The 23,418-nt window shown below is 45.6% G+C and overlaps 1 protein-coding gene across 1 annotated transcript; it reads right to left on the reverse strand.

Moving 5' to 3' along the window:
• Window positions 1–1,975: 1,975 nt before the first annotated feature.
• On the reverse strand, window positions 1,976–16,317 carry LOC308161630 (vang-like protein 1; the record flags this gene model as incomplete). Its single annotated transcript, XM_080535673.1, has 9 exons — window positions 1,976–2,236; window positions 2,540–2,774; window positions 3,192–3,336; window positions 4,735–4,770; window positions 5,024–5,157; window positions 6,035–6,210; window positions 6,472–6,903; window positions 15,217–15,379; window positions 16,247–16,317. 9 exons carry the CDS (start codon window positions 16,315–16,317, stop codon window positions 1,976–1,978), a joined length of 1,653 nt encoding a protein of 550 aa, XP_080391799.1.
• Window positions 16,318–23,418: the final 7,101 nt, after the last annotated feature.

A 23,418-nucleotide genomic window follows, 5' to 3' on the forward strand; every position in this document is an offset into this window, starting at 1 on the left:
TTCCATTGATACTCGCTAGGTGGCACTACTGGAGCTGTGAGCTTGTGATAGGTTTCCACTAGTCTACTGTCTGCACAGAAAATACTGGAGTTTAAAATACTGACACAGGAACAGTAAATCTACATTGATAAAATGTCACGTACGAAGATGAAATTGAAACATTATTAACAGGTTTGGGGCTATATTTTAACGGCATAAACACCGGTCATGGGTGCTGGCAGTAGCGCTGTGGGGTGCGTCTGAAATATTTTATATTGACACTTGTCCGAGTCTGTGGTATTTTTCACCACTTACCGCAGACACAAATTGCCAATAAGGCTGCGTTTGGACTTCTGTGTATTTTGCACCGGCTAGAAATAGAGCCCTTGATGTCTTAGGACCAGAATCAGTGGCCAAGAGGAGATAGTATAACATATACTGGAGAGGCCACATATTAAATGAGTTAGTGTATGTCTGAAACAAAAGACTTATTTTAGAGTGAATAAAAAAGAGGATATTACACAATCCTTCTTTTATCCATTGTTTTCGGTCATCTGTTAAAATAAAAAAACCAAGCTTCACACTGCTTCAATAGGCTAGGTGCACGATCTCACTACTTCCTGAAAGGCAACTGGTATGAACATATCCTGTCTCACTCTATTGGTTTAATTGATTAATCAGCTGTGCGGTAAACCGTTGGAACACACAGTGCACAGCTGATTAATCAATTAAACCAATAGAGTGAGACAGGATATGTTCATACCAGTTGCCTTTCAGGAAGTAGTGAGATCGTGCACCTAGCCTATTAGTTTACAGCGTTATGTTGTTGTAGTAATGTAATAATAGCTTCCTTTCATGTGGAGATAAGACATGAATCTATTGCATATGTTTTGCGTCATATAGACACCACACGAATAGAGAACAAAAACAGTACAGTAAAAAAAATCATAATAGGTCTGTAGGTCAGCCATCTTCAACAGTCTCCAGAGGCTTTCTCCCCCCCACCCCCTTCTCATTCTCTCAGTCAAACTTGCACACACTCACACAGAAGATCAATAAGGGATCCATTAGGAAGCGTATTTGTTCAACTGTGGATAACATAAACACTTCAAATATTTGAGGTGAGTGTCTGTTAAGAGGAGTTCCACACAGTGTTTACAATGAGAGGGGTTTGAGTCCAAGAGAATCCCACACCGCTTACAGATACAATATATCTAGGGCTCATTATATGAAGAATATCAGTATTATCTGATATAGAACAACTTATCAATCGAACAACAAACTCATTTTGATATCAAAACACAGATATGCATAAAATATACATTATTATATATATATGACTTATGTACAAACACTTGTGTACAATTCATTGACCGTAAAGAAAGTATTTGAGTTTGACAAAAAATAACCGTTTTTGGTGATTAGGTAGGTTGATGTTTCATTCATATTAGCAGGATAGGCAATATGAAATATCCCTGTTGCTATAGCAACCTTAGGGAGGATCCAGAGACAGGTAGAGACAGACCCTCTAGACACACACACACACACACACACACACACACACACACACACACACCGGGCGCGCGTGCGCACACACACACACACACACACACACGCAACAAAAATGTGGGAGGAGTCGTCTACATAGAGAGTGCATAGAGGAAAACCTGACAAAATTCAATGTTCTGATGAGCCTACAAGAGATCAGAGCAAATACAGTATGTACGGTATCTCTCACTGTCTCTCCCTCTTCACTACTCTGGGGCATGGGCCTGGGACACGCTCAGATAACACTTCCTTTTGTTAGAATATCACATCTGTTGTATAAATTACCTAAAATACAAAAATCCAGATAGACCCCAAATAATATTTATAAACATCACTTATATAAATAATTCATAAGAGAGGAAAAATACAACAAATAAAAGTAGAAAAGATTGTAAGAAACAGTGAAATGAACCCAGAACAGCATCAGTCCCCAGCTTGTGTCTGTCTGTTAGACGGAGGTCTCTGACTGGAGCCTCAGTGTAAACTTGTGGGACTTGGGATCGATGAACTCCTCAGTGATACGAATGTAGGGGATGTCCTTGACTGTGACCGCCAGGCTAAAGTCCAGACACTTCAGCAGGAACTCCTTCCCCTCCTTCAGACTGCTTGTGACCGCAGTCTCGCTGACCAGAGTCCACTGACCAGCCATCCAGCGCTCTCGACCATACTGCAGCGTAGGACCAGGGGCCAGGTAGGCCTCAAGGAACGCCTAAACACACACGCACGCACGCATGCAAGCACGCAAGCACACACACACACACACACACACACACACACACACACACACACAAGCAAGCAAACACACTATTACATAACTTAAGTTCAAATTATTATTTTTTAATATATATTTTAATTGTAATAATTGCGCTAGAGACACCAAGCGTCCCCCGGTAGTTCAATTGTGATGTTACCTTTAACTGTCCACTCTAGGAGGAGCCATAAAGAATGCTTAGTGGTAGGGGTTTGAGTGTTTTGTGTGATTTGGGGCGTGAGAAGGGTAACGCTTGAATACCTTTGGACTCATGTTGTTGGTGAGGCAGAAGGCCAGGTGTTTCTGGATGCTCTCCATGCTGTGGCAGTGCTGCCTCCTGGTGGTGCGGAGATACTTCTGAAGGGTGCGCGCCATGGAAGGGAATATGGCCAGCGCCGCCTCGCGGACGTCCATCACCTCCGAGGGAGCCTCTCGCTCCTCATCCTGCTGCATACGCCTGACGTGTGAGAATGCCTCCTCCACCGCTACCACTAGCCTGACGAACCAGCATAAAACTAACATTCAGCACACTGAATGAGCCCATCTGTTTTGACATCCAACCTGTCTTCAGATCGTTATAGAGAGCATCACGCACAAAGAAATGTATCTCTTTTTTTTCTGCCGCTTACTCTCTCCTTTCTAGCTCATGTTCACCGTCATTCATTCAGATCTCTTCCACTCAGTCATTCACCAACCATTTTTTTCCACCTCCCTCGCTCTCTCTCTCTCTCTCTCTCTCTCTCTCTCTCTCTCTCTCTCTCTCTCTCTCTCTCTCTCTCTCTCTCTCTCTCTCTCTCTCTCTCTCTCTCTCTCTCTCTCTCTCTCTCTCTCTCTCTCTCTCTCTCTCTCTCTCTCTCTCTCTCTCTCTCTCTCTCTCTCTCTCTCTCTCTCTCTCTCTCTCTCTCTCTCTCACCTGGCTCTGCGTTTGCGTACTCGTCTGTCATGGTCTGCCTCCTCGTAGTAAAGCTGGTTGTGAGTGGTGTCTCTGCGTTTGGCTGCTGCGGCGATCATGGCCTGGGTCGGACCCCCACCTGGCCCCCCCGCCGGGTTCGCTGGGCCTACAGGAACAGGAAGTACAGAGGAATAACGGGAGTGTTTTATGGTGATGAGAGGAAGGCTGCACCAACACATTGATCTCTAGTCAGTCGTGCAACAACCCTTATGGTTAAGGTTTTGATTTTTGGAAAGGTCCTAGATCTGTGCTTAAATCAGGAGGAGCTGCAGTGTCGCTGTAGTTCTATCATAGACAACATTCAGACGGTACTGGCAGGGGAACAGTGCTCTTCATAAGGACTGAGCAATATAAATATATTGTATCTCATAATTTTATATTTCATTAAAATTCATTATTAAATATTAATGATTATAGACTTCAAATGCCGTGCTTTCAGTTTGATCACTGCATTAATTTAGTTATACGGCGAACACCTCAGAGGTTGGGTATGGGCATAAATGAGGGCTCTTGGGAGATGAATATGTAGTAGTAAAATCTGGCCCATATTCATAAGGTTGGGGATGGGAGTTCAATGCCGTAACCTCTAAACCAATCAGGTCAGGATTATGCATCATTAACAGATTGATATGCATAACCTTGGTGAATGTGTCATGGAAACATGTAGTAATAGTCATGGTGGAACAGCCCTACTACCACAGTTTGAGAAATATACAGGTTTTTCATTAAAAACTTCTGGAGTATTTCAAGATATATGGGTGGCGGGGGAGGCTGGTGGGAGGTAGAGATGGGAGGACATGCTTTACCTGTTGGTTTTCCTGTATCTAGAGTATAAAGAAGTAGATAACGGAGATACTCTCCTAGCCTACAGAGACACTTCAACTTCTGACTTTCCAGAGAGAAAGATAGTGAGAAGAAGAGGGCAAAGAAGAGAGAAAGAAAGAGGAAGAAGGTGGGAGAGTGAGAGTAAGGGAGGAATAGATGAGAGTGAGAGAGAGAGAGAGAGAGAGAGAGAGAGAGAGAGAGAGAGAGAGAGAGATGTGGGGGAATGTGGTGAATAAGCCTCGCTGTGATGAATTATTGAAAGGTTGAAATTCCACAGGCCCTGAAGCTCTCACACTACAGTGCTTTGATGATGAATGGGGGGAGGGAAGGTGCTATGAGGACACTATCTGAGATAGCCCCACTCCGAACCCACATAGACCATAGAGTAGAGCCCTACCACCACCAGCACCCTGGGAAGGCCCAAGTCCTCCAGGGGCAATCCGGAACCCTTTTAACAGCAGGAAACATGTATGTGTGCATGAATGGGTACCTGCTCAGAATCTATACAGTGAATATTTAGGTTGGGGATGTGTGTATGCATGTGTGCTCCCAAACCGTAGGTGCATCGCTATTGTGGGGTGGGGGGGGTGAGGCAAGAGGTGAGGTGAGTTGTGACATTAGTGCTCTCCTGTGGTAGAGTGCTATGGTGAGTAATGGAAAGATGCTCCTCTTTACTTACTGTCCAAAAGGTATGTTCTCAGTTTATCTCTAAAGGCTGCTTAAGGGAGCACGAGAGGGGACATGGAGAGAAACAATCTCACAACGGGCCAGAAGATAACTGGAAAGATATGTTGAACAGGTAAAAAGGCAGAAAAATGAGAAAGAGAGAAAGAGAGAAAATGAGAAAGAGACATAATGTACGTTTCAAGAAGAAGTGACACATGATAGAGAGGGGGACAATATAGCACAAACCACACATAAGTATAAGAGAACCATTGAGAAACCACAGGAGAACTGAGTCAACTGACCATCCACGGTGTAGACCTTGAGGCCGGCTATATGCTTGGCGGCACGGTGCTTGGACGCGGAGAGTAGGGAGGGGTTATGGAGAGGGAAATCCTTGTAGTAGAACTCCAAAACAGACAGAGCAGCCCTCTGAATACTGAGAGAGAGAGAGAGAGAGAGGAAAGGAGGGTAGAATGTGAGAAAGTGAAGAAAAGAAGAAGACAGAAGTCCATCAAAAGAACAAAAGAAGAAGACAGAAAGGAAGAAGCCCATCATTGTCCTTGCTCATTTGATTCACATGATCAATTGCTTTAGCAAACTCCTAACCTGAAAACTAGGGAAAGAACTGACCTTAGATCAGTGTCTACAGGGGCAAATTCTTCTTACTCAAATGTTCAAACCAGCCCCCTCTCCCAGGCCACGTCCACCAGTGGAGGCTGGTGGCGGTAGAAATCGGCGGACGGGCTTACTGTAATGCATGGAATGGAATCAAGAATGGTATCAAAGACACTGGGGTGTATTTGATACCATTCCTCATTCCGTTCCATGCATACAGCCCGTCCTCCGATTTCTACCTCCACCAGCCTCCCCTGCTGCCCATGCTGGGTAATTTGGTAACAAAATCACTGCCATCGCCATGCTTCCCCCAGGATATGAGCCTCCAATTAACCACAGTTCAATGGGGCAGAGGTAATGTCTGTGTCTTTGGTGTGTGTGTGTGTGTGTGTGTGTGTGAACGCATACATGTGCATGTGTGAGAGGGAGTTCCCTTCACTAAAGGCATTCTCTAATTGAACGATTGTCTGTAAATGTTTCCTCTAACTAGCGTCTGTTGGCAGAACTGAAGCTCTTTATTATGCCCTATGTTGCAGTTGAGTTCATATTGCTGGGGAAAGAACTGCTTGGCTAAGGGGAAGCTTGGAATAATTTAATAAACATAAATGCAGTTTATATAAATGAAGTTACAATTTGAAGTATGTGCTGCTTGTGTGTGTGTGTGTGTGTGTGTGTGTGAGTGTGTGTGTGTGTGTTACCTGAGCTGGCCCAGGTTGTAGTGGCGTGTCTCTCCGTCGGTGGAGCGGATCACACACAGGCTGTAGCACGGCTGCAGCTGCCTGAGCTCCAGCAGGACGATGGCCAGGTAGTGGATGAACAGCAGAGAGTCCACCAGAGACACAGCAAACTGGACTATACCGTGGTAGTCCTCATCCTGGACACAAAACACCATGCACATCCACACATAGTAAGTGCAAACGCACACACACAAACACAAACACAAACACAAACAAACACACACGCACGCACGCACGCACGCACGCACGCACGCACGCACGCACGCACACACACACTCACACACACACAGACACAGACACAGACACAGACACAGACACAGACACACACACACACACACACACACACACACACACACACACACACACAGACACACACACACACACACACACACACACACCTGCGCGTCGAGGATGCGGACTCCGTAGAAGAGCCAGTAGGACATTGTGAGCAGCAGCGTGAGTGTGCCGAGCAGAGCACGGTACACACACACGCGTGGCAGGCTGGCACGTGACGGCCGCAGGAACAGGGCCCAGACAGCCAGCAGAAGGATGAGGAGCTTGAAGGAGACCGAGAGGAAGAGGCCCTCGCAGGCCGAACCACAAGACTGCAGCTTGGCTGGCCACAGCACCATTGGGAGAACCAGGAAGAACAGGGGAGTGGCTAGCACCAGCAGCCCCACAGAGAGGCCCAGAGCCAGGGGAGCATAGCGTAGGCAGCCCTGGCCCCGGCCATCCTCTGGTCCCTTCCCCAGACCAACCACCTCCTCCTGGGATAGACTCAGCTCTGAGGTCCCTGTCACCGCTGTGGTGGTCTCCCCCCAGTTGTCATCCTGAGGAGGGGGGGATGGGGAGAAAAGAAGAAAGAGTGGGAGTTAGAAGAGAGAGAAGTGATTGAAATTTAGCATGGGATCATCGCATCATTTGTGCAGTATGGTAGTAGACCTAATAGCTCAGCTTTCCATTGCACATCGAAATCCATATTATTGTCTGAATCTGTGACACGGTCCGGTGAAAAGGTCTGCATGTCAGCAATTCTCTAGTTGCGCAAATGACCAAAAAACGTTTTCTGTTTTTTTTCATATTTCGAAAGTTTATGTGTTGAAGAGCCCACTCAATATAACAAACAACAGTTTCAGGATCACTAAATACTTACATCTGCCTTCCTGCTTCGTACTGTGTGAGTTAGTGATACGTGACTTGTAAACAAACGTACGTTTTAGGACGTGTTCAAAAGCAAGGACTGTATGGTCATCTAATTATGTGTAGTTCTGTGTTTTTAGCATGTTGATGTTCTATCAGCATGTTGTGATGTGCTAAACATGCAGTTAGATAGATAGCGATATATACATAGCGATGTTTTCTTGCTAGCTGCTAGCTTGCTACTAATGCCATGGTTACAAACGAGTGTTGATTCAGAGCAATTTTCTCAGATTCTCTGGTGGTCTGAGGTGTACCAACATTCAAATAAGCATATCTTCTTCAACTATTTCAATGTATGATACATCATTTGAAAGCTTACAATCTACACTTTCATAATCTGTAAAAAAAACTGAAAAAGGACCTTGCCCTCCTTGGGGACTTTTTCCCCAGACCCTGTCACATATCATTAACTGCCAGCACATACAAAGCAGGAGTGAGGAGAGAGTGAGAGAGAAAAGTGAGGGGGGTTGAGGAGAGAGAGGGAGAGAACTCACCTCAAGAAAGGTATATGAGAGAGGACCCAAACGGACAAATAAACACTAGCAGACACACATCAATTCTAGTGTTATTCTATAGCTCCCTTGTGCACACAAAGACAGAGAGACTAGACACACACTGTAAATATCCCTAGAGGGTGTACTGCACACACCACATCCATCATTCTATTAAAGAAGCTTTTGATTTCCAAATATACTGTCTCTTTGTGACAAGCTCTCAGCTTCCCACTGATCTAAATGGAGAGATTGACTGATCATAATGTATAATGACACACACACACACACACACACACACACACACACACACACACACACACACACACACACACACCCGTCATCTGAACAACAACAAGGCTGATTCTTGCAGGCACATCGTTGCAAATCAGATCTATCTTCTCCTTGGCCAGAATCCAGTTTAACATAAATCTGCCTGAGGAGTGAGCACAGCGAGAGGCAGATTAAAGACCTGTCTGCTGAAGAGAACCATTCATCTCTGACTGGATTCCATCTATTCATCTGTTTAACTGTTAGTTTCCTCTGTGAGCTGAGCGTGTGTCCCTCTCCAGTCTGTCTGAGAGTGTTAATAGTGGGTCTTTCTGGCTGACAACATCTTGTTTCTCTCCCAGTCCGTCACGTCAGTGTCTGAAGAAGGGAGAGACAACAGAGAGTAGGTTGAGTCAGAGTGTGTGTGTGTGTGTGTGTGTGTGTGTGATATCTAAACAAGTGGCTCAGCAGAGAGTAGTCCTTAGTCTCTCTTTGAAAGTCAAGTAGAGGCCTTTCTATAATGAGCTAGCTTTGACACATACACACGCACGCACGCACGCGCACGCAATCAAACTAAAATCCCTAAATATCCACCCCCTCGCCATATGGAGGGACCGCCTGATGTGCCAATAGGAAATTAGGCCAGAGTGAGTGGAGGAGAGAGGACAGGGAGGACGAGGACGAGAGGAAGACAGAAATGACTGTTCTGCCTGTTGAGAGTTAATGGCCAGATAATAACCCCCAGTGGCTTGATGTTAACTGGGTGTGAACTCCTCCGCTCCAGCCCATAATATCCTATCAAGGAGTCTAAAGAGACAATCTCATAGTGTGACTGACCTCTCATCCACACTAGGCTCCCAATGAATCACAGCAGTACGGTACATACAGGACCTCAGCTACTGAGAAGTAGGGCATGAGAGCTGTAAATGTGTGTGTGTGTGTGTGTGTGTGTGTGTGTGTGTGTGTGTGTGTGTGTGTGTGTGTGTGTGTGTGTGTGTCTGTGTGTGTGTGTGTGTGTGTGTGTGTGTGTGTCTGTGTGTGTGTGTGTGTGTGTGTGTGTGTGTGCATGAGTGTGTAGGAAATAAAGTCAATGTTCTGGATCCCACACCCTCATCCCCTTCCTTTAATTCAACAGTGCCAAACAGGAGACGGGGGGAGGGGGGGGCTGGTGGGAACGAGAGAGGGAGGTTTACAGAACCAGAGAGGGAGTGAGTAGCAGTGAGTGGAAGAACACACAGGCTGCCATTAACCCAATGGGCCTCTTTGAAAGAATGATGTTCATCAGTAACCAGAGGGTCAGATGTTTTAGTATCGTTATCATGTTCATCAGTGACCAGAGGGTCAGATGTTTTAATATCATTATCATGTCCACTAGCCATTATCACATCTCTCCACATGCTCTCTTATCTCTCTCATGCCTCTAACACCTCTTGAACAGGCCATCTTAATAGAGCCTATTATCTTACATCACTCCCAGAAGAAATCAGCAAACATAGCTACCTGACTCTCTCTCTGACTCTCAGTGGCTTAATCCAACACTAATCTCTTCACTGATCCTTTCACATACAGACAGAGAGAGAGAGAGAGTGAGAGAGAGAGAGAGAGAGAGAGAGAGAAAGAGAGAGCGAGAGAAAGAGAGAGAGAGAGCGAGAGAATGAGAGAGAGAGAGAGAGAGAAAGAGAGAGCGAGAGAGAGAGAGAGAGAGAGAAAGAGAGAGCGAGAGAGAGAGAGAGAGAGAGAAAGAGAGAGCGAGAGAGAGAGAGAGAGATAGAATGTACGTACTCCTGGAAGACACACCTAGGCTCTCACCACTCTATCGCATCCTGTCTCCACAACACCAACAACAAATCCATCACCAGACCCTCTCCACAGCAACAGCAGCACAGCTATGCATCACACCCTGCGTACCAGACTGCTGTTCAATTGAGGAGAACCACATCTCTTTTGGATTACAATGAGCATCATTAGTTCAATTCTACCATGTTAATAATAATTGAGCGAGAGAGAAAGAGAGAAAGTTAGATAAACAGAGGAAGAAGAAGTAACAGTCAATGAAGTGTTTGTAACTGTTTAAAGCTTCACGTTAATTCTATGTATTCTGTAACGTCCTTATGGTTCATTCTTGTATTGTTGATTCCTTATTGTTGTTGCATTTTGTTGTCCATGCGTCTACAAACATATTTCATGCGAATAAAGCTCTTTTGAATTTGAGAGACAAGGAGAGGGATGGAGAGGGAGAGAGAAAAAGACAGACAGAGAGAGAGAGGGAGAGGGGAGATACAGACAAGAGGAGAGAGAGGTAGAAGCAGAGAGAGAGAGTGGGGGGGAGGGGGTGAGAGATGAATAGAAAAAGGAGCTGGTGCTTGATGCCTGCTTGGCAGCATTCTCTTCTGGCAGAGGGTGAATAATGGATTGATTTTCAGCCCTGATTAGGTCTGAAAAAAACACAATAACACACACAAGCACTGACTCCCAGACACATACAGTAATGTGCTAACACAACACACAATGACACAGAACAACAAAGGGTCCCGGTAGGCCTGGCTCCAGGTTATTCTGACATTTGTGCGTGCGTGCCTGTCACAGAGGCCAAAAGGCCAAAACAGCAATGACATTCACTTACATAAAGGAGCTTGCCAGCCAGGTCTGGTTGGGGGTGATTCTAACACTGAAGTGGAATGGGAAAGGGTGTGGGTGTGTGTGTGTGTGTGTGTGTGTGTGTGTGTGTGTGTGTGTGCCAGGGACCAAAAAGACAAAACAGTGCTGACATTCAATTCATTTCTTCCTGAATGCCATAGCCAGATTTCCTCTCTCCTTGTCTGAAAAAAATGCCAGTGAAGTGGCAGACATCTTGGAGAGGCTCAACCCCACTCTGACATCCTGCTGATGGAAACCTCTCTATGACTCACACACATAGGAAGTCACAGACTACTGTACTTGAGACCCTTTATGTCAGAGGCACGTAAACATGTAAACGTAGAAGATTATCAGCTTTCCTCAGAGTGGCGTTTGGCTTCATGCAAATGCTAATCTTAGTACATTGACATTTTGTACATTTAGCAGACGCCTTTATCCAAAGCGACTAATACATTTGTCTAAGTAAATGAATCATCTATCCATCGGTTATCAGAAGAAAAATAAATCTATGCCAGGACCAGGGGCCATTGGCAGTCACAATGCTAGAAGATTTTGTCTTTTCTTTTTTACAGTCGGGAAAATGTACAGGGGGGATGAAGAGGTCTTTAGGAGGGACAGTCAAGATGTAGCCTGAAGAAATGGGTCTTCAATCTGTGGCGGAAGATAGGTAGTGACTCAGCAGTGGGAAGCTCATTCCAGGAGCGGGGTGCCAGGTCAGTGAAACGACCTGACTGAGTAATACGACTGCTGCATCCACATAGAGGTGGCCGTGCCAGGTGGGGAGCCCAGCCAAAAGTGCGTTGCAGTAGTCAAGGCAGGAGATGTGAAGTGGTGCCTGGACCAAGATCTGTGCTGCTTCTCTCGTGAGGAATGGACACAATATCCTTCTGATGCTGTAGGAAGAATATATACGGAGCGTGCTGTCACTGTGATGTTCGCCGCATAGGATAAGTGGTTGTCACGGATCGCCCCAAGATTCGTGGCTGTCTGGCAGAAGGTCACAGAGTTTCTCTACTGTGACGGAGATGTCTTGGTGAGAGCAGGCTTTCCCAGGGAGGAAGAGCAGCTCAGTCTTAAGGTTAAGGTTGAGCTTGAGGTGGTGGGCTGACATCCAAGCGGAAATGTCTGCAAGACACGCCGAGACACGTGTCACCACCTGTGACAGTCAGAGCAGGGAAAAGGGAGAAAGAATTGAGTGTCGTCTGCGTAGCAGTGGTAGGAGCAACCATGTGAAGAAATTACTGAGCCAAGAGATTTGGTATAGAGGGAGAACAGTAAGGGCCCTAGGACAGAGCCCTGGGGGGACCCTGTGGTGAGGGCTCATGGAGAGCGATCAGTTAGCGAGAGGCAGCACGTTCAAGGGTTTTAAATAAGAAAGAGAGAAGGGATACTGGTCTGTAGTTTGACTCTGGCTGTCTTAAAGGCAGCTGGGACAGATCCTGTGGATAGAGGAATTGATTATGGTGGTAAGCAAAGGAAGGAGGTCTTTGAAAACGGATTGGAGAAGGAGGGATAGGATCGAGAGGGCAGGTGGTTGGATGTGACCAGTTTTAGAATATCATCAGAGGAGAGGGGGGGCGGGGGGCTGATAAACCAGAGACCGAGTGTACTGCAGTGGGTTTGGGAGGCGTGGTAGCAGTGTTGGCGAGATGTAGAGAGAAGGAGCTGCTAATGTCAACCTTCTTTTCAAAGTAGGTGACCAAGTCATCCGCAGACAAAGAGGAGGGAGGAGGGGGAGGAGGTGGGTTGAGGAGTGAGGAAAATGTGTTTTCCAGATTCCTTGGCTCAGAGGCAGAGGGTTGAATTTTGGAATGGTAGTAAGAAGCTTTAGCAGCTGATGCAGAGGAGGTGTAGTTGAGGAGGAGAGGGAGATAAGGTTTTAGGTCATCAGGGAGGCCGGTTTCTCTCCATTTCCTCTCAGCTGCCCGGAGCCCTATTCTAAAGTCTGGACAGGAGGGTAAAGGAGGCTGCATCAGTGTATCGAAGGGAGAAGGATTCAACAGAGGGTAGGGAGGATAAGACAGAGGAAGAGAGAGCAGTAAGGGAGAGGGCACGCAGGTTGCAATGAGAGGATACAGCATGGGTAGAGTCTAACTGGGAGGGGGTGGATTTGAGGGGAAGGGAGAAGGACATTAACATTAAGGTTGGAGGTATTGGAGGATCTGGTGAAAACAAGGTTGAGGCCATCAGTCCGCCTTATGAGTCGGAGGAGAGTGGGACAGGGTAAGGTTGAAGGAGGAGAGAATGTCAAGTCCTCCAGACGAGTGAAGCTTCTCTGAAGCTGTTGAAGTCACCTAGTAGTGAAAGCAGTGTGCCGTCCTCAGGGAAGAAGCTGAGTAGGACATCCATCTCTTCTTTCTAAGAAGTTGCTAAGCTGACCTGGGTCTGTGTGATTTTCTCTGTGCCAGAGCCTATTAGCATTAGCTGTGCTAAATTGCTGCTTTTCAGTAGCAGTGGTAGAAGTGGATGTGTGTCATTTGCTCTTTAAGAGTAATGTAATATGATTGCTGATTACCTTAGACTGCAGATAATCGGTTTTAGATACAAGCTGATACAATCAGACACCAATGCAGAATGTTAACAGCATGCTAGGCTGACTTCTCGATGAACAGCATGATGAGGAAGTGAAAGATAATGATTCAAAAAGACACAGACACATTGGCATTCAGATGCAGTCTTCACACATACCTGCACATCTGTTTGCACGTTAATACTGCACTACTTGCTACACACGCGCACACACGTACGCGCACACACGCGTGCGTACACACACGCACACACACACACACACACATACACACACACACACACGCACACAAACTGCTGAAACCATGCTCTTTCCACTGAGAGAGTCAAGTAGGTCAGAGAGACTATGAATGGGGCCGAAGGCAGAGTACAGTCTTCCCTAAGAAAACTGTCTTTCTCTGTAGATTTAACTAACCATCTCTCTTTTATCTGTATTATATACACTCACCGAGCACTTTCAGGGTTTTACCTACATTGAAAAGGCTTAGGCAGCCCGCCTAAGGCTTTTTTCACCCAGCCTAAGCCTTCTAGGAGATATCTTGCAAGAGAAAACAATTTGGTTAAAAATGGATGAATGCAATTCATCCCAGCAGCAGGTGCTGCTAGACTACCGTTACATTACATACACAATACCCGTGGAAGATTAATTTGTATGGAGCTCCTTATGGGACATAGGTAATATTACCTTTCCAGCTTATTTACCCCGAACCGTAGTTGGGAGCGCACTAGTTACTTTAGAATAATAGCCATGCTCGTAGCTGGTAGCTAGCCTTAGCAGTCCAGGCCGCTCTGCTGATGAAGGATGCTAGCGAGACTTGTAGTGACGTTCACAAACAGGAGCTATAGTTCCTCTGCCGCAACTCACTGCCTTATAACACTGTTATGCTGTAATCCTGATCTTATCTGGACACCTTTACACTGACTATCATCACTCAATATCTGTGGCATGAAACATGTAGGTAGGCCTACTCACTTCACCCACGCACATGGGTTTCTCCCCTATACCTAGATCGGACGACCGATTTTCATGTCAGGAGGACTGCTACGGACCTCCACCGGAGTTTCCTCTGGCTTCGCCCTGCCCAGGCATAGTTCACCATCTTTCGGGTCGTATCGCACACGCTTATGCTCTGTCCTCCCTGACAGAGCGGCCGTTTTAGTTCAAATCTTTCAATAAATATATATTTAATATATTTTTAATGTTTGTCACACATTTAATGTGCATGATTGCATCACAGAATTCCTGCAGATTTTTTCTTGTGCACTTTCAAGCTGTGAATTTCCAGATTTGGTGACTGGGAAGGTGACAAATAGGCTGTGGCATTCAAGCGATGCTTGATTGGTATTAACAGGCCCAAAGTGTCCAAGAAAACATTCCCACACCATTACACCACCTCCACCAGGTTGGACTGTTGACAGGTGTACAGGTGTTCCGAATAAGTCTTCAGTGAGTGTAATTCACCTGATCCTAACCATCTAGCCTTCTGACCATACTTCCTTAGCCCAAAGCTCAATCCCAACCCCATTGTCAGAGACAAATATTATAGCATAAAAAGATAACCATAATGCAGACTCTAAATCACAATTTACTATGAATACAGACAGCTTCTGGCAAACAAGGTAATACAAAGACACCCAGTCTCTCACACAGTCACACACACACACACACACACACACACACACACACACACACACACACACAGTAACACAGTATGGTGCATACAGTCCTCGCTGGTCGAGAAGAGAGATGCAAATCCACTGACATATTTGGCCCCTGGCCCCATCAGTGATTATAACCTAGTCGCCATGGCGATTATGACCCAGCTGTTTGATTTGAGACAGCATGGTACAGGATCACAGCTGGTTGAGTGGGAGTTCTGATTATGAGGGAAGCTGATTAGTTGAGGGGAAATTGTGAATGTTCTGATTACATTCTTGTATCTCTTTGGGCCCCAAAGACTATTCTTTTTTGTATACATATGTTTGTGCCCAAAACAGAATGAATCAATCAACCAGTACCTGGGCCTCGTCTTCAGGAGCTGCCATGGGGTCTCCCAGCAGGGGCTCACTGTTGTGGGTGGGTGTGGCCTGTGTGGGTGTGTCGGTGGTGTTGATGATGACAGACCTCTCCGAGCGACTGCTGTCTTTGCTGCTGGGCTTACGCCTCTCACGACTCCGCTCCCTATAGGGAACGCACATAGAATCAGAGAGGAGGACACACACACACACATACACACACACACAGACAAACACACAGAGACTTTTCATTCACTTTTCATTATTTAAACTCGAAAGTCCACTGAGGTTCCCCTCATTTACAGAGACGACAAGTGACACAAACACACACACACACACACACACACACACACACACACACACACACACACACACACACACACACTGCAGGAGGTTGGACAAGGACAGGATGAGGATGAATATGCCAACAGATAAACAGCGGAGAGAGAGAGGGAGAGAATAACTCTCATTTACAGAACAAGCGGGAGGGAACGAATCTGCGAAATAGGTTTTAGTCAGTCAGCTGTGACGACCCTAATCCATGAGCTTTGCCAGCCTCTCAATCTCTCGCTACTCCTTCTCATTCCCTCTCTGTCCCTCTCGCTTTTATTTGTTTTCCCACAAACGGCATGTGGCAGAGACAGAGCTTCAATCACAAACAAATAAATAGGAACCCAGTCAGCACCAGACAGGCCCATGGCTGTTCAGGCTGAAGCAGATAAGGCTGGAACATAAGCCCCATCCCTCCCGGATGGAGTAAACGCTGGCGCTGGCACTAAACACACCGGATGTCAAATAGACCTTACAGGCATGAGTGGATGTGTGACTGTGTTTCCCTGTGACTCTGAAGAACCAAAACTGTACGAGTGAGAATGGGAGCGAGTATGTCAGAGAGAAAGAACAGGAGAGAGAGAGAGAGAGGGAGAGAGAGAGAGAGAGAGAGAGAGACAGAGAGAGAGAGAGAGAGAGAGAGAGAGAGAGAGAGAGAGAGAGAGAGAGAGAGAGAGAGGGGAGAGAGAACGGGAGAGCTTACCCATGTTTATTGGAGCCTCTGGAGCGGTTGGAGTGGTAGGAATACCCAGAGTGGGTGGACTCTGTGTCCATGGCAACACTGATCAGACCCAGCGATTGGCCAGGAAAGGACAGAGAGCGTCAGGTTGTGGCACAGGGGGGGGGGGGGGGTTCTTATCCAGGAAGTGAAGGTATTAACTAAAGACACGAAAAGACAGGGAGGACATCAGGAGCCTTCGTCAACAGCTACCCAGGGGAGGTCAATTAGAGGACACATCCACCTGAGAGAGAAAGAGAGAAAAACAAAAAGAGAAATGGATGACCTGTTTGTCCTCTTAATAGAAATTCTGTACTGTTCAAGTTTCACTCAGTCAGATGACTACTTGGTGTGAGAGTCATGTTTGCTGCTGGTCATGTTTGCTCATGGTCAGGCACCAAAGTAGAAAAAGCCCACTGTTTGCAAGAAAACATAGTGAAGATAATCACGGAGGAGGGCGAGTGGTGGAGGGAACTCAGCTGGTGCGAAGATGGGCTGCACAGTTGACACTGAGTGGGCAGTGTGTGTTAGGGGGGATGGAGGAGAGACCGAGCCACAGAGTATTATTAATACTGTGAGACGGCGAGTATTAAGAGCAGTATTATCCATTTTAATTATGACTAGGGTACCAGTGACTAAGCTGAAGACGAAGGTTATGGTAGAGTTACTGAACAGAAATAGGATGCCGTCCAACCCATTTCTCTGGCAGACATGTAAGAGGATTAAGGCATAAGGTATAATCATCATCATATCAAACCATCACATACAATCACACACCCCTACACAATATGAGAGAGTGAGAGCGAGTGGGAAACAGGATAGACTCAGAATACTAAGCCTGTAATAGCCTGTATGTATGTATGTGTGTGTGTGTGTGTGTGTGTGTGTGTGTGTGTGTGTGTGTGTGTGTGTGTGTGAGAGAGAGAGAGTGAGAGAAACCTACCCCCTCCATGCCCTCCTGCTCTCCACCCCCAGCTCTATCATTAGCCATGATCCAGACATGGGTCTTTACACCCCGTCATGCGTGATTTCAGATTTATCGCAGTCGCCCTGTTGCCCAGGAGATCCCCTGCCAATCACCATCCCCCCCCAGAATCTCACACCACAACCCAGGATTATGCTAATGTATCTGCTGCGCTAACGGCCTGTTTATACTGTGTTTATTAGCTTCCTGACCAATGGGGCACATAAACACCAAAATAACACACTCAGCAAATGAGCATGTAAATCCACAGTTGTTTATGATGATTCACCTCTGCCTGAATATTTGTTTGCTCCAGTCAAAAACTGCTCTCAGGCAAGTCAAAGCTCCTGTACTGTACAGTTGGGTGATATCCAGATTTTCATAACTTCTAACCTGGTATACCATATCAGTCATTTTTATCTTTCATTTTTTAAATCCAACTGTTGCTAACACTCACTCAAATGTCCACAGGTCTGGCTCAGGTCAAATGATTTATTGTAATGGTTGACGACTTGCCTATTATTATTTTGCTTGCAATTTTTCTTAATTTCTACACCTTTGCCGCTCCCATATCTTGTGATAGAAAACAAAGTGCCCAAACATTGATAACTGATTAAATAACAAAATGACTATCTAGCCCTGAGTTGCAGTGTCCACGTCCTGTTTTTTTCCTGTGATTGGCAGAAAAGACTTCAACGTGACCCCTGGTTGCCAGAAAAGACGATGAGCTTTCACAGAAGAACATAAAAATTACCCTGCAGTGATGTTTTTCCATGCCCTGATAATCTGATTTTAAAAGCATTATTTAGTAACAAACTACAAAGGTATGGTATTAGCGATATTCCAAAATACCCTGGTATACGGTATTATTGGACTGTACTGTACGTGATGCAGTGTGGTGTACCCTTCAGCATGGCCTGTCTGTATGTCTGAATGTGCAGGTCAGTAACCTCCTCTGCAGACCAGATGGGCGGGGGAATGTGATTAGGTCATGTGGGGGTCAGCAAGTTGAAGAATGTAACGACTCCAGTTATCTGATACAAAGAATGCAGCTGGAACCATCTACTATATCTGTTTGGAACATCTACATGTGTCTGTAGAACTTATACATGAAACACAAGACAACCCACCACTGAAAATGCCAAACAGAGTGTGGTTGGCAGAGTAGTATGTGGTTTTCGCTCAGCTCAGGGTCTAACCTTTAGCTAAAGCATCACATTGTAACAGCGGCAAGAAGAGGGGAGAGTTCTAACCGAAATCTGGAGCGTCTACAGTTGCCTTGGTAACACCTGAGGCATGAGGCTCCCTGTAGCTGCAATAATCACCTGTGTTACCTTTGTGTGTGTGTGTGTGTGTGTGTGTGTGTGTGTGTGAGAGAGAAAGAGAGAGTGAGTGAGAGAGAGAGAGAGAGAGAGATAGCTGGGGGAGGGAGTGATTCACAGGCATAACAATACCTGTGTGTACTCCCTCCTCATTCACTCCCTCCTTATTCTCATTCCTCATCACTTCAATGTTATCACCTTTCACCAACACACGCACACACACACACACACACACACTCACACACACACACACACACACACACACACACACACACACACACATACCATTCTGTCACATCACCCTATAAGAGTAGTGTTAACCTCTGGAGTGCTGAGCTCTGTATGAGTGCTGTGGTATGTGGGGCAACCATATCCCTTAGAGCCGTCACTCATCCGAGCAGCGGACATAAAGAGGCATAGCGAAGCAGGTCATGTGGAAAATCACAGCCTTTGGGCAAAAAAAACTATCAGTTACAAACCACCGAATCAGCACTGAAAATGAATACAGGACACTGAAATAACAATGTGTGTGCGTGACTGCCTGTGCGTATGCATCCTTTCAGTTAAGCATTTTGAGATGCATGTCGGTATTAAATATATTGTATACAACGTATTTACTACTGAATAAGTAGGCCACATTTCAGTACATTGTCCTGGTTCAGTAGACTGAGCAGACACACTCATGAGAGCAGGAAGTGAAACTAATGCAAGACAAACACTGATTAGTCTGTTTATGTAGTGGATGCACAGTGGGATGCAGTGGACACAGTGGGAGTCAGTCAAGCGAGGTCAGCGCTGTGTGTACTGTAGGCATTCTATACTGTAGCATCCACCGCTGTAGAGTCACAGAGATACAGGCAACTACACTCCGCAAGAAAGAAATAATCTAAAATGGAGCCATCGAGAGAGGGACAAAGACCGAAAGGTCAATTTAGTCAAGTAACCTTCTTTCTGCAGAATACAGAATCCATCAGTTGGACCCAGAATGGTGTTTTGAGGTATGTGTGTGTGTGTGTGTGTGTGTGTGTGTGTGTGTGTGTGTGTGTGTGTGCGTGTGTGTCTACCTGTTTCCCCCAGCTGCAGAGTAATTCAGCCCACTGACATGGCAGAGGAGAGGGGTGTGTCACGATCAGAAATGCCAATACAGCTACTGTAGACAGCCTGGCACACTTTGTGTGGCAAAGATCAACCTAGCCTGCGGGGAACCCTGGTTACCATGGCATCTGTTCGCTTCCCCACACCCAATACCCCTCTCTCCCTCTGTGTGCCTCTGTGTGCCCTCCCTGCCCTAATGACACTATGCGACACTGTGCCAGCCACAGCCACTGGCCCTTTGTTCCATTTGGTTGTGTGTTTAACAGCTTAACACCTCCATACTGTACACCCCCCCACACACACAAATACATGAGTAAACTCACACATAAAAAAAGATATGGTTGAATTCAAAAGGATGGGAACAAAAACACAGTGGATTAAAAAAAAGCTTACAATCACAAAGGCATAGATGGACCAGAATACATGTAAACACACACACAAACGTGTGCATGATGTGTATACACACACACACACACACACACACACACACACACACACACAAATAAGTAAGCTGGGGTAAAGCCTGTTGGAAATTAAATAAATGGTGACAGAGGCCCCCACAATGCTATTCATAGACAGAGCCATCATCACCAATCTGCCCACGAACTAGAGATAACCCTGGAACAGCTGTTGATGAACACAGAACTGAAGCCTGACAACACACACACACACAAACACACACACACACACACATACACATACACACACACACACACACACACCAAAACGTTCACACCATTTATGAGGTCCTCCGACAGCTTGTGTTGCGACCTTTGCCTGGTTTTCATATATGAGTAACACAGAATGGGTTAAACAGAGTAAGACAAAGCTAGTCAGGGCAGCACTGTGTGTTTAGATACAGGGTGCACAGTAGCTAGGATTGTGAATGGAAACATGTGTTATGTGTGCATAGCCTACATGCAGCAAGCTATTCATTGAGCTGATTGAGATCCGTATCATCCTATGCGTGACTGTTATATGATATTTATTTTTATATGATTATTTATTATTTATTTTTGGATATTTATTTGTTTGAACTGAACATTTAAACAAATAAATATCCATACAGGAGAGCACAAAGTGGATTCTACTGGTCACATTATGCACACATGTATACTGGCATGCACACACAGAGTACAGAGTACAGTACAAAAGAGTAGAGTAAAGTAAAGCAGAGTACAGTTGAGAGCTGACACACTCCTCTGGTATGCATCTCAGCCTCCAAATCCCTTCATGTGGAATGAAGTAAAAGTACATTCAGTACATCATCAATCAGGGCTGGTGGGGGAAGAGTGGGCAGGCCTGGTGGGCCAGAGGACAAACACGAGACAGGTGAAATGATGTGGGGAATGGGTTAGAAAAAGGCTGACGTCAGGTGGTAATGTCAGCCACCCCCCCCCCCCCCCCTCCCCCAAAGGTGACAGCTCACTGTGCAACATGACTGACAGAGACCCATGTCATGACAATACATATAATAGCCTATAATAAAGCCTATAATAAAGGTAGCATGATCCTCCAGCAGTAGGTACCCTACACTCACTGCTATCTGAATTTATGTAGGACAAGGGAGGACCGGTCAAACGATGTCCTATCCACGAGTTGAATTAAGGCAGGAACCGATGAGATAATATGGACCACCGTTTACGACCAGAGCCAGCTACCACCCTACCAGAGGACCGACTTCTGTTGCGCTGCTACAGTTTCAGTCACACGCACTGGATCTGGTTTCAAGTGAATCTTGAATGACATGCCAGCCATGCCAACCAGTATTCAGGGAATGCACAACTGCAATCTAAATGTATTACATGCAGCACATGGTGTGTAACAATGTTGCCTTTTACTCAGTAAGGAACACCGGGTTGTAACAAAGAAACAATAATGCGACGTTTCGGTGAACCATCTATTGCGGCACTGAACTTCACTCTGATCTCTGTCTCTCTCATCGTCAAAGCATCGAATCCCACTAAATTCCAATGCTACGCCCATAATGAATACAACTGCTTAGTGTCAAACGCGCAGCTGACTTACCTTCTCATGCAGGCGACATTCCTTCACCTGCGTCTCGGCGTGAAACAGTCGTCGTTGCCGCTGGGCGCACCTAGGCTGCACATCCAACCGATCCAGCAACGGTGTGGCCGCTCCTCCATGTGACTCCAGTGGCATTGACAGTGGATGGGTTCTGAGGAGGAGAAGAGGGAGGTGAGGTGACAGAAATGTCCGCTAGAGGGCGTCAGTGATACGTGCAATTATCAACATCGGGCAAATTACAATAGTAATCAATTTCTAAGCAGATGCAATCACGTGACGTTAGAATTATAAGGTTCTATCTCCATTTTTGTCAAAATTGAGTTTTTTTTACCATAATCTGATCCATTAGGTGTTTATTAATGCCTGTGTGGTGTTATTATTATTATTTTTTTGACATTTTTGAGTTAGTAATTAATACAATACAAAGGTTCCATCTCATAAAACATAATGGAATGCAAAAACTTTGACGCTCAATATCTCTGAACTACCCTAAACGGAGATAGAACCTTATCATTCTAAACTCACGATCATTATGCCTATGTCATGAAGTAAACGGAATTCATTATTTATCTACAGTTCTTCACCAGATAATTTAAAAAATGGGGTTAACTTAGGATATAAAGTGTATTTATTGTCTCACCACCAATCTGTTCTAAGAAACACCAGCATGAGATATAGCGGTCGCCGAGCAGTCTAGACCTATGTTGTTTTCGTAGACCAACAGAGGGCAGCCTTACACAGTGTGTGGTATTACATCGTATTTTGTATCTTTATGTTATAAAGTCAGCAATGGCCATTGAGTCATTACATGTCTACTACATAGGGAAATTGTGCATTATAGAGAATATTTAAGCATTGCTGCTGACAACCGTTATACAGTATATGTATGTACTGCATGGTGTGAAAGCAAAACTGATGGGAGAGTGAGTGGTCAATTTATAATGTTGTGTCCAGATGTCATTTCTCACAGGGACGTCAGTTGCTGAGGAACATGGATGGAAAGGAGACAGAGAGAAATTCTTATTCCATCCTACCCCCCCCCCCCCCCTCTCTCTCTCTCTCTCTCTCTCTCTCTCTCTCTCTCTCTCTCTCTCTCTCTCTCTCTCTCTCTCTCTCCCCCCCTCCCTTCCAGGATCATCTGTGTGGAGATAAAGGACTGCACTCAGGGCCAGCTTCAGCCCAGGCCCCTGCTGCTGCACTGGGCAAGAATAATAACCCCATCCCCGGGGCCACATTACACCAGAGAGAGAGAGAGGGGCAGAGGGGGAGAGAGAGAGGGGGAGAGGGGGGGTGGGGGGGTGGGCATGGCTGTTTATCGTTGTCCCTTTGTCCACTCTCTCTGTGACTGTGGATTTGTCTCCACAAGAGAAGATTTGGATAGTCATTCCAAAACTCTGACACAATTGTCGAATTATTCAGAATGGGCTACTGACAAAACGGATGAATTTTCATGTCATGTCACGGAAAAATCGCGTTTGTTCATAAATATTTGATATCTTGCAGCTTCATGTCTTGCTTTACATTATTTATCAAATGATTTATTATCATTATTATTATTTTGCTATTGTTATTATTTCATATTGTTCTCGCTGTTGTTGTTGTTGTTGTTGTTGTTGTTTTCATCTGTCTCCACTGGCTCTATCCAGCCAATATTACTGCATGTCTGTTTTCTTTTTTATAATCGCCTCTCTCCGCGCGCGCGTGTGTGTGTGTGTGTGTGTGTGTGTGTGTGTGTGTGTGTGTGTGTG

This window comes from Nansenia antarctica, assembly GCF_963989245.1.
Source record: "Nansenia antarctica genome assembly, chromosome: 7".
Taxonomy (NCBI): domain Eukaryota; kingdom Metazoa; phylum Chordata; class Actinopteri; order Argentiniformes; family Microstomatidae; genus Nansenia; species Nansenia antarctica.